General features: G+C 37.9%; 1 protein-coding gene across 1 annotated transcript; it reads left to right on the top strand.

Moving 5' to 3' along the window:
- The first annotated feature begins 327 nt into the window (after positions 1-327).
- Positions 328-12,195, top strand: LOC130736708 (pentatricopeptide repeat-containing protein At1g12300, mitochondrial-like). The gene is made up of 3 exons (XM_057588503.1): positions 328-430; positions 7,710-9,340; positions 11,859-12,195. The coding sequence occupies exons 1-2, from the start codon at positions 328-330 to the stop codon at positions 9,326-9,328; spliced, it is 1,722 nt and encodes a 573-aa protein (XP_057444486.1). The 3' UTR covers positions 9,329-9,340; positions 11,859-12,195.
- Positions 12,196-12,610: the final 415 nt, after the last annotated feature.

Here is a 12,610-nt window from a genome sequence, read left to right as displayed (position 1 = left end):
GGTTTTATTCAATTCAGTCTTGTCTTAGTTATTATCGAAAAAAAATATTCACGTTTTTCCGCATTAAGTTTATTTTTGGTTACTAAAGTGACGCCACCGAAATCGGGGTGTTACATTGTGGTATCAGAGCACGGTCGAGTCTTTTGGGAGTTGTTGGGGAATAGGTCTTCTGTGCTAGGTTGTGTGACTCTGAAAAGAGTGAAAATTGATTGTCTGCAAGCGATTTTTCGCTTAGAATTGATTGAAGTTATTGCTTAATCATATTGTATAGTTATGCCAGAGACTATCTTGTGATGAGTACTAACTGTTTGTTTGACTAAGCATAGGATGGTAAGCCCTGATCGTATGGCAAAGGCGATAGCTACAATGATTGAAGCAGTGATGAACCAGGCTGCTGAGGACGCTTACAGACACGCGGAGGAGGCTGCACGTAAGCAACCTCAACTGTTAAACGAGGTGTCCAAGTACCAGCATAGTGGATTGGACCGAGTTGGAACTGGGGGACCAGTGAGATCAGGTTCTCAGGAGTACCGACCGTGGAAGCTATACCAGCATCCTGAGGGAAGAGACCCTATTCCAGGATCACGCAAGTCGACGACTGCAACTATTGGTCAGGAGGCTGTGTCATGCTACCGTTGTGGAAAGCTTGGACACTACGTCTTTCAGTGCTCAGTAGCTAGACCAAAATGCTGCAAGTGCAGACAACGTGGACATTTGGCCGTGAACTGTAGGACGTTCCAGGCGGGACCGTCCGATAACAAGATGAAGGGCAAGTTTCCCGCCATAGCTAGAGGGGCAAGGAAACAAGTGTCATGTTTCAGATGTGGGAAGCCGGGGCACTATGCTAATGCTTGTCCCGACGCGAGGCCCAAATGCTATAATTGTAACAAAATGGGGCATACTGTCGGTCGGTGCAGAGCACCCAAGGCTGAACCAACTGTCAACACTGCTCGTGGTAAGCGTTCTGCTGCTAAAGCAAGAGTTTACACCATGGACGGTGAGAGAGCTGAGGGGTTTGTCAGAGGAGAGCGCAAGAATGATGGTAACTTTCTAACCATTCTTCCTCATTTTAGTATAATATATTCCATTACTCTCGTAGCGTGTGCAAACACACCTAACTTATTTATACTGTCTAAGCTTTGACCTTATAGTTATTACGCCTATTAACACCTTATTTGACCGTAGCTCGTATTTTAGCTATAGAAATTACACGAGGTTTAGAATAACACGGTAAACCTAGAAAGTAGTTTTGCACCAATGCGTTTAACAAGAAGTTAGAAGCTGAAGATTGAATCTTAGAGAGATTCCTTATGGGTAGTATACGTGTTATGTTGAGGGTGTGTAGTTCCGTAGCGGAATCATTTAAGGATTTAACATCAGGATATTGTGACTACTGGATGATAGGAACTCATTGACTGTTCCAGTAGGTTTTTCTAGATTTCCACCTTCGATGTATTAGGCCTGATCAACTTAATATTGAGGGGGTGATATTCGGAATCACAGCTGGCTATGGACTTTGATAGAAGGATTGGTAAGATTAACTTGATTTGATCGAAGATTAGTTGAATTTGGGAGGAAAGTTTGTATTAAGAACTTGATTGTACAAGATTAAGATTTGAACCTTTGGAAGTTGATGATTGTCGTATAGACATTAATTGTTTGGTTCGTGCGATTACTCCAAGTGGAGGTAGACTAAGTCAAGAGATTTAATGTTGGAAAAATATTAGGTATTTTCTCGGAAGTTATGAAGTCATAGGTTATGTGATTACTGAGTGGAATTGTTAGAGACCAAATAGGTTGGATTTAATCAGGTTATAGATGATAGCTTGATAGTAGCAAGATTGAGAAGAATTAACTTTGAACTAGATTGTTGTAGTCGAGTTCGAGGAATAAGTTTTGCTAAGTGCATGATTAATTTGTGGAGACATTATAGTCTTAAGAGATGAATTTTCACTTGAAAAGTGTTGAAGGGTCAAAGGACATTACCGATGCAAACTAGATAAAAGTTTAGATTTTAAGCCAGGAAGTTTAACTTGAATGTGTAAGACTTAGAGAATTGTCAGGAGTTTGCTGGAGTGACTAAGTGTTGAATCAATGATTAAGTTAGAAAAAGAAAGTTTTAGCATAAGTTGAATCCTTGAGGTTGTTGATATGGATTTCAAAGAAAATATGCTCAGATTACTAAGTGAGATTTACTAAGTTGGATTGGAATCTTAGGGTTAAGATTTACCTTGAGAGTTGAGAATCACGTACGAGTAGGAGATTGGAGATCTGAAGATGAGTTGCGGATTAAGACCATTGAGGTATAGTATAAGAGAGATCTTGAAGTAAAGAAATTCTGAGTTGTGTAGAGTTTTAAGGTTGGTTATAAGTTGGTAATCGATTGATGTTGATTATGAGATTGCGGACATAATGAACCATGTGATAAGATTTGAAGGATGTTAGCATAACAAGTTATGACTATGGATATCAGGATCAAGTTATGAGTGTGAGAGCATGACGACACTTATCAGGTCGTTTGTGTAAGCGAAGGAGTTATAGTTTTAAGAAATGGATATTCACTTAAGAAGTATTGAAGGGTTAAGGGCCATTAGAGGACCAAACTTGGTGAAGGTTTACGTTTTAAATCTATGGATTTCTGTCTAAGGTGTGTAGGACCCGAAGTTTGTCAGAACTTGATTGAGGGATTAAGAAGTTGATTGACGAGATGGTGATTGAGATACAGAAAGGAAAGTGCTAGTATTAAGATGAATACTTGAAGTCGTTATATTTGGGCAAGTTTCATAGAGTCTAAGAGTGAATGGAACCTTGTTATGGATTCTGATGAGGTATACTAGAGTTAACCAATGAATTCTACTAAGTTGAATGAGGATCCTAGGGCTAAGGTTGACCTAGTGAGCTGAGATTCATGTACGCATAAGGAATTTAGTGGTGTTAGCGGTTACGATAACGGTTAAACCTCGGAAAGTTGAAGGATCGAACGATAAAATGACTAGTTAAGTCCCTTGGGGTATAGTTATAAGTTGATCTTCTAGGGAATGAGTCTAGTGATGCACTAGGTATTAAGGCTCAAGTCGAGATTTAATTTGAATGGTGACTAAGTAGAAGATTGATTTCATGGTGCGAAGGAGGATAATTACGAGGTTGGAAGTGACGTTAATGGACTAGTAGGTTCCAAGGCAATAGTTCGTCTAGAAGTTATCAAGCGACTGAGTTGAGTTGGACCATGAGTGAACGTCACGAGAACAAGTTGAGCATTCACTTCGGAACATAGAGAGGTACCGAGTTTCTAATCAGCATTTTGGATGAACAAAAGCAAAGGAGCAAGTGGTTAAGGTTGTGCGATTGCACGAATGCCAACCAATATTGTTTCCAACGGGGACCCGACACAAGTGGTCGAACCGGACACCATAGAGCTGGAAGACGATATGTCTTTTGAGACGCCGTCGGTCAACCTTGGGACTAGAAGAGTGAAACGATCGGAGGGAAAGCAGAGTACCTTAGTGAAAGTTATTTGGAACAAAGACACGAACGGTGCTATATGGGTATTAGAGGAAACAGATCAAGGAATAATATCCGGAGCTTTTACTGACCCTTAAGTTTCGAGGTCGAAACTTTCTTTTTGGAGGGTAGTAATGTAAGACCCAAGTTTTTAAGCTTATGCTAAGTGAATAAAGTCTTATTCACGATTAGGGTTGATGTATCGTGAAGGGAAACCTGAACTAGAGTTTACCAAATGAAACAAATATATGAAGGAGAAAGTTCAGGGAAAGTCTGAGGATTGTATCGAAGTCGATTTAAGTTATAGCACGACTAATATTCGCTTTAAAAACCTAGGACAAGAATCTTAGGAAATAACACTATGTTCCACCCTTGGAACACTGTAGGATTTTAGTCCAAAAATCTTCAGAGAAATGTTAGAACTTCTCTTTTTCCATATATCAAAATCGTTTCGAGGCGAAACTCTAGGATCTACGAACGTCCGATTCCAATCATCGGAAGTTTGCCGAAACCGAATCCCTGGTATTTCAAAACCCTAGAATCAACCGACAATGAAGACTTTTTCTATTCAAAGCTTCAAATGAAGATTCTACACGCGTACACCCATTTCTCTTGATGATTTCAATCTTTCTTCAGAAGGAAGTTTTCCATTCCGACATTCGATGCAAAAAGCAACTTATCGGGTAAAATAGTTTTACACCGACTATGCATTAGTTGCCAAAAATACAAGGAGACATCTTTTTAGTTTTGGAATTCTTTTTCCAAAACATATCTTAGAATTCATGGAGAATGAAGCCGGAAAAATCAGATTCGCGAAACTTTCATTTTCCCGCGAATTTCCATCTTCTATATATAGCAAACAAGTGAGAAAAAAACACAAAACTCCTCCATTTTCTCTCCTCAAGGCCGCGAGTTCATCCAAGGAAGAAGGAAGAAGAATTTTCTTCATTACTTGCTTGATCGTCGATCAATCAGTTGCTACTTCAAGGCTTCGAGGTATAGTCGCTAATCCTTACCTTTGATCTCTTTTTCCATAGCTTTTCTGTAGAGTTTTCTGAGCGGATAGTTTATGGGTTTTTGCAAAACTATCCTGAATCTTTCATTTCTGATTCTAAACCTCTTCTTTATGTGCCCAAGATCACTTCTGCCGGATTAGATTTTCCGTTATGTCGCCGGAATTCCGCCGGAATCGATTTTAGCCTAAAATACCCATTTTTGGAGTTTTTGGAGTAAAGCTTCAACCTTTAGGCTGAAAACTATCGCCTTAGCTTAGTGCTAGTAGGATTAGTTGTCATAAACGTCGTTGGTGACGTCCCTGCAAAATTTTATTTTTGGGATTTCAGTTTTGAAAATCCTAAGTTAAAAATCATGACCAAAATACCCCTGCGACAGTTTTTGATCCGATAATTTTTCCGAGTTCAGAATACCCTTAGTTACGGCTAATGATAGCATAGGAACCAAGTTTGATCGAAGAAAAATCGAGTCTCCTAATTACCTAAAGTGGCCGAGCCTATAGGGGGAGGAGGAGGAAAATTTCCTTTTCCGAAAACTTGCCTTTCGCGCTAGATTATCGTACCTTAGAGTATAGATTACTTCGAGTAACCTTAGTAAGTATCGATAACTTAGTTTTCGATAGATTTTGATTGATTTCTGTGGTTTTGTTCTAAAGGTGCTTTTGAAGAGTTTCCCGAGGAACAAGGCTTTGCTTGCGAGGAAGCGTTAGACGATCATTCTGGAGAACCTACAGGTGAGGGCTTCTCACTGAATCTCTAGTTAATACTTAGGGTCGATGCTTTCGACATTGTTTACTGTTTATGCACTGGATTGTGTGTGATTGGAAAATGTTTTCTGAGGCTTCGGCTGACAATGTAGATGATGCATCTACTGAATGTTTTTGATGAGTGAATTACATGCTAAGTGCTAATTGGGTAATTTAGGATGTGTGGTGCATGCCTTATATGCTAAGTTCTATGTGGTTATTGCTTAATATATTGATATATGACATGTTGATTGGTTGTGCTGAGTTATTTATACTTATGCAATGAGATCTGAGATTCTGAATGGTGAGAATAGCGGGCAGGTCATGCCGATTTTATTTTGAGAGTTTTAAGAAAGTTTGATAGGACGAATGAGATTCGGACCTTGTTATGATGTGTATGGATCGAGACATTCTCTGGAGTCATTTGGGGATTTGGAGATCCCGAGAACTTATAGGATTTGCGATAAGACTAAAAGGATAGTATTTTGTAAAGAAAACTCATAAGACATTAAACAACCTCTAAATCTTTAATTAATGATAATAAACTCGAAAGGAAGGCGTGGAAGTCAAATCTTAGTTTTGGAAAACGAGAAGTGTCGTCGGATCCCAGTATTGAAAAAGTTGAGAGGCGTTGAGTATGTGTTGTTGTTGTGCTGTTGGAGCAGCGTTTGTTGTTGTGCTGTTGGAGCAGCTATGTTGTTGGGCTATCCTGGGGATAAGTCCGGGGAATTGATAGTTCCCGAGTATGTGGATACTCTGTGCTCGTTGAGCAGTTGTGACCATCGGATTGAGATGAGTCGGATGATTTGGAGATCATCATGAGAGAATGTGTGTTGTGGAAAGAAGTGTCTTTTGTCGCAGAATCGACTTTACCTTAGGGTAAGCTTTTAGAGACTTTAATTTAGCTAGAACACGTGGCGACGTGTCGAGTGAGATTCGGAGACGTTGTTTGACTAATCATCCTGCATTCATGCAACATTAATGGGGTATTAACACAGGACGTACTCTGGACCTCGTCGGATTCCAAAATGGTCATAAGACCCGGATTTCCATGTAAGAGCGTTTGTAGACGTCTCTTGTAGCAGACCGAAATGGCAGACCTACGGGTTACGGCTGATCTGACTACCGCTGATGTTGGAGTAAGAGGCACGCGGGCCGAAATGGTCCCACCGTGGCTGGTGCTAGGGCTGATCCGTTGATGTCCATCCGTTCCGGATTGCATATTGGTTGACTGGGTTAACCTGCATATCATTTCATGCAACATGCATACTGACATAGTTGATGAGTGTGTTTGGTACTTGTTAATTCTATTTGAGGCATGTTAACTGTGATTTACTGTCGTTTATGTTCATTGAGAAATATGCAACCCTAGGATGTTATCCCTAGCTATAAGCCTAAGTGGCTATTTCCTTATCTGTATCTATCGGTGGTACTATTTACATAATTCTTTGGAGTTGACCTTCGCGTCTTCTGTGTGTGCTTTGGCGGACAAACGCCCTTTGTCAGATGTCTTTGGCGGGCTGGTTCATGACGGTTCACCCTTCGGGGGGAACTAGAGTGGAGATGCTGGAACAGGAGCGCATCGCGGTAGCGAGAGGAGGACGGATGGTGTACATAGACTAGGTCGTTCTGGATTCTGGTTCAGACGACGATCATGTTAGCACGTAGGACTGAGTGTTAGTGTGAGCTCCTCGGGATGAGATTAGTGTAGGAGTAGAGTCTTAGCTCTGAACATCATTTGTTTTCTTTGGGAACAGGGTAGTTTCCCACCTATAGCTTTTTGTGTGATTTCTTTACGGGAATCACAGAGAGTTGGTTGGAATTAGGGGGTCTTATTTTCAGACCATTGGGTCAACTTATTCTCAGTTTTGAGGGATGGTGTTGCGGACACTTCACCCTTTCATTCGGTTTGTACATATTGCCTACGGGCGTTACATCTTTCTCCTTCCGTCACTGGAGGTTTACTCGTGACGAGGTTGCTTCTTACAGCGGGGGCTGTTTATATATTGTATATTAGTTCTATTGCTTTTCGCATTTGGGTTTTATTCAATTCAGTCTTGTCTTAGTTATTATCGAAAAAAAAATATTCACGTTTTTCCGCATTAAGTTTATTTTTGGTTACTAAAGTGACGCCACCGAAATCGGGGTGTTACATCGAACCCGAGACCCTTCACCCCACCCAACCCTTATGTCCCTAGTTCTTACCACTTGAGCTATCATTCAGGGCAAACTAATTATAGGCTTAATTATAGTTTTAATCTCCTAGTCTAATGTGTTGGGGTGATTTTAATTCCCACAGTTTTTTCAGCTTAAAAAATGAGCTGAATTTGTCAATGGAGTGTAGATTTAATGATTTATGATAGTGCTCCTTCATTTTATTTTTATTCTTGTAGAACCCAGGGTGTAGCATAAAAAAAGTGTTTATCTTCCATTTGTCACAAAAAAAAAGTGTCATGGTTGAGATTAAAGAGGTTTCCCTTTCTTTCAAACCCCAATTTTTTTCTTCACTCTCACTTTCATTCTGTTACTCATTCCTTTCACAATGTTGATGATGTTGTCTCCTTCTTCAACCGCATGCTCCAAATGCGGATTACCCCACCCATCATCGAATTCAACAAGGTTTTAACTTCACTTGTTAAGACGAAGCATTACTCCACCGCTATATCGCTTTCTCGCCAAATGGAGATCACTGGAATTACGCCCAGCCTTGTCACTCTCAGCATCCTCATCAATTGCCACTGCTACCTAGGTCAAACCACTTCCGCATTTTCTGTATTGGCCAACATTCTCAAGAGGGGTTTTCAACCAACTACCATCACCTTCACTACTCTTATCAAAGGTCTCTGTCTTCGCGGCAATGTTCACAGAGCTCTGCAATTTCATGATGTCGTGCTGGCCCAGGGGTTTCGGTTGAATCAAGTCAGTTACGGGACCTTGATCAATGGGCTATGTAAAATGGGTGAAACAAGTGCTGCTTTGGAGTTTCTGAGACAGATTGAAGGGCAATTGATTATTCCTAATGTGGTAATGTACAACACCATCATTGATAGCCTGTGTAAAGATAACCTTGTTAGTCATGCTTGCAATTTATATTCTGAAATGATTGTCAAGGGAATATCTCCCAATGTAGTCACGTACAATGCTTTAATATATGGCTTTTGCATTGTTGGTCAATTGAAACAAGCAATTGGGTTGCTAGATGAAATGGAATTGAAAAACATAGACCCATATGTTTATACTTATAATATATTGGTCGATGCTTTAGGTAAGGAAGGAAAGGTGAAAGAAGCTAAGAACATGTTAGCTGTGATGATGAAACAGGGTGTGAAACCTAATGTTGTTACTTATAATTCTTTGATGGATGGGTATTGCTTAGTTAATGAAGTAAGCAAGGCCAAATATATATTCTGCGAAATGGCTCAACGAGGAGAGACTCCAGATGTTCATAGCTACAATATCATAATCAACGGACTATGTAAGATTAAAATGGTTGATGAAGCTTTGAATCTCCTTGCAGAAATGGATTACAAAAAGGTTGTTACTGATACAGTTACCTACAATTCTCTTATTGATGGTTTATGCAAATCAGGGAGAATCTCTCATGCTTGGGAGCTTGTTGATGAGATGCATGCTAGAGGTACACCACCTGATGTAATCACTTACAATTCTTTCTTGGATGCTTTATGCAAAAGCCACCATGTTGATAAGGGAATTGCTTTAATCAAGAAAATTATAGACAAGGGTATTCAGCCAGATATGTGCACATACAATATACTTCTGGATGGACTATGCAAATGTGGTAGAATTAAGGATGCACAAGAGGTTTTTCAGGATCTTTTTAAAAAAGGCTATAATTTGAATAACTGGACATATAATACTATGATCAATGGACTTTGTAAAGAGGGCTTGTTTGATGAAGCATTGACATTGATGTCGAAAATGGAAGGCAATAGTTGCATCCATGATCTAATAACTTTTGAAACAATTATTTCTGCTCTTTTTGAAAAAGGTGAAAATGATAAGGCAGAGAAGCTTCTTCGTGAAATGATTGCTAGAGATCTATTGTGAAGGTAAAATTAGGTAAGAGGCTTTCTAATTACATGTTAAGTTACTTTTAATATTGATGAGGGCCATCTATTTCTTATTCTTCTAATAGTTACACATAAAAAAGAAGACGAACTAAGCTTTTATTAAATTCAACCAACGAGAACAAGTACTGATATTTTCTTAAAGCTTATCTGTGCTCTTTTTAAAAAAAAAAAAACACTATAAGGTAAAACAACTTTTCATCAAATGGTTGCTATAGGCTTACTGAAAGGATAAAAGAAGATGAAATTAAACATCTCAGTGCAATATCAAATTACATTAATGTTACGGTTGAATTTCTCTGATTGGTTTGTAATTTTTTCATGGCTTAATAGCACTTTTGGTCCCCCACAAATGCAAAATGTGCAAATTGGGTCCCTAAACTTTAAAAATAGCATTCTGTCTCCCCGACGTTATCTTCTGTCAACAGTTTTGGTCCCCCGTCCTTTTTCCGTTCAAAAAGTAACGGTTTCTGGGTTTTCCAGAAAAAATCAAGGAGTTCTTCATCTTTTTCAATTTTTTTTTACAGAAATTCAAAATTCTCCAAAACCAAAAAAATAATGCCCGTAAAAACAAATGAGAATCCAGAAATTAAATGCCCCAAAGGAAACCAATAAAACCCAAATATAGAAGAAAATATAGACCCAGAAGAAGATAATGGCCCAAAAAACCTAAGAATATTTAAAAAGATAAAATCTTTTAGATACTAAACTTTTGCTTCTCGACATAAACCCAGCTAGATTATATTGCTAAGGACAAATTACAAATATATATATACCCAGAAGATAAATCCAAAAACTTTTGCTTTCTCTCTCGATTTATGTTTCTTTATTCCATCCAAATTGCAAAGATCGTGCCTGTGAGGACGACAAGAGGATATCAAACCACACTTCATCCCTTCCATTGAAAACTCAGAAAGGAGATGAAAAAGAGGAATTTGTCTGTGTCCTATGTGTCCAGATCAATGTTCGATCTGGGTTGGAGGAGGTTGAGGGAGGCGATTTCCGTTTGGGCTTTGGTTGGATGTGTGTTGGGGGAGGATGAGGGAAGAGATCTTGGTTCAGATCTGGTTGTTCAATGGCAGGACCAAAACTGGGTGCAAGGGTGAAGATGAAGGTTAGGGGTGGGTTATAGATCTGTATCCATTTTTCTTTTTGAGTGAAGATGAAGATCAAGTAGATAAAGATGTTTGTGAGATGAAAAAGAGGATAAGATGATTTTGGTTTTTAGGTTTTTAATTTTCTGGGTTTTGGGTTTAATGATTGAGAAAATAGTGAAGATGATGGAAGAAGATGGAGATGATGAATTTTCTGGTTTTTCTTTTTATTTTTCTTAATTTATTTTTTTGTTTAATTACATATTTCTCCTTAAAAACGTTAGTTTTTTGACGGAAAACTGTCTGGGGACCAAAACTGTTAACGGAAGATAACGTCGGGGAGGAAAAATGCTATTTTTAAAGTTTAGGGACCCCATTTGCACATTTTGCATTCGTGGGGGACCAAAAGTGCTATTAAGCCTTTTTTCATTTATTGATGTTTTACCTTAAAGCTGTTCTGCTGATATTTTGGCTGTCTCATGTTTTTTAAATTAATTGTCATTGTTGTTGGTTGAATTGTGAGACTTAACATGGCTGTCATCCTTCTCCCCTTGGTAGATTCAATATGCTTTGTTGACTCTTATGAGGATCTTTCCCTTTCTTGCTCGGTAGTAACTTTGGTTTTGAATTCTTGATTGGTGTCATATATGATGATATATTGTCTCTTTTTCCATGAAACAAGCCCAACAATAACTGAATAGATTGTTTCAATTAATTTTATTCCCAGCTTTAATGATTCATTCTGAAGTTTCCATTCTACAATCAAAACAGATTCACTTGCTAAAGTTCCCTCTTTTTTCCTTTCCTCTTCAAGTTTCTTTTTTTATTCACGAAAATCACAGCCTTAATAGCAATATATTAAGATAGCCATCTAACTTCTTACACAGAGTCATATTATGTTATTCAGTTTATGTATTCCTAGCAAAAGAAATTATTCTAAATAAACTGTGGTATAAATGCTAATGCTTTTTTTTATATCACTTTATATTTTTCTTAACTAAATAGTGTTCGAATCAATTTCTGCAAGATCGGCTAACACTTTCAATTTGCTCTCACTAATTAATGTTTTCATAGTTGCATCCTTCTCATTGTAAACTTTTGAAATTTCACTTGATGAAATCAGTAAGTTATTAAATCAATGGAAAGTTCTTTCGAGACAGCTTTTCCGTTTAAGCTTAGATCTGTTTTCTTGATACTTCTTTTACACAATCTGACATAGAGATTACTATGCTATATCTGAATAAAATGACAGGAAACCCGTCATTATTCAAACCTAGTTGGGAGATTTGGTGTCTGTTACTTGCAACCATTGTCTTTTAAGTTATGGTGTTTCTCTAGTTCCAATTTTAGATTTCTAGATTACAAGATCTTTCATCATTAATTTTTAATTTATTTTCTGCTATTTTATGGCTCTAGGTGTGTTTAAACTTCAAAAGGTCAAAGGTGAAGCAACTTCATTTCCCCCTTGAAATTACATTGGAATTTTCAAGCAATGGAGTAAGGGTCATCATTTGGGTAGTTTAAGCTGATTGTTACCAGCCGGAAGAAAAGGCACTCATCTGGTACTTTTTTCACTTTTTTGCATCTGTTTCTTTTTTTTTTTCCTTTTTTGTAATTTCCCCTTGGAACATGACCTTTGTTCTCTAAATTATCATATCATTACTATATTAATTTCAACTCCTAATTTCCTATGATTTTCCTTCATGTGGAATCTTCTACAACTACATGGCAAGGCATGAAATTTTTCTATGAATTCTTTGTCAGATTCCTAGGTTATTTTTTAAAAATTAGAAAGGGCCAATTTACTCATGTTTCTACCATATTTTTCATTATCCTTCTTATAATGTATTCTCAAGAGCTGCGGTTGAGTGTTGACTCATGCTTACTGATAACACATGTGGTATCTTCACTGGTGTTAGGAAAAATTCGGATATATTTCATTACACAGCTTTAGTACGAGCGTAGCTGTTGATTGTTTGTTTAGATTGAGTTTTTTATTAATCTTATCTCATTGAAATAGAGATAAGGTTTAGATATAGTTTCTCTATTTTAGATTAGTATCTAGTTTCTTTATTTTAGATTAGTATCTATTAAGATAGAGGGTTAGATAGATTTGTTTTTTATCTCTTTATTATGTCTATAAATTGTACAATTATGTTGATGAAATA

Source organism: Lotus japonicus, chromosome 2 (assembly GCF_012489685.1).
Source record: "Lotus japonicus ecotype B-129 chromosome 2, LjGifu_v1.2".
In the NCBI taxonomy this organism is placed as follows: Eukaryota; Viridiplantae; Streptophyta; class Magnoliopsida; order Fabales; family Fabaceae; genus Lotus; species Lotus japonicus.
The sequence above is the reverse complement of the archived record's forward strand: the minus strand, read 5'-3'. Positions and strand labels throughout refer to the sequence as shown.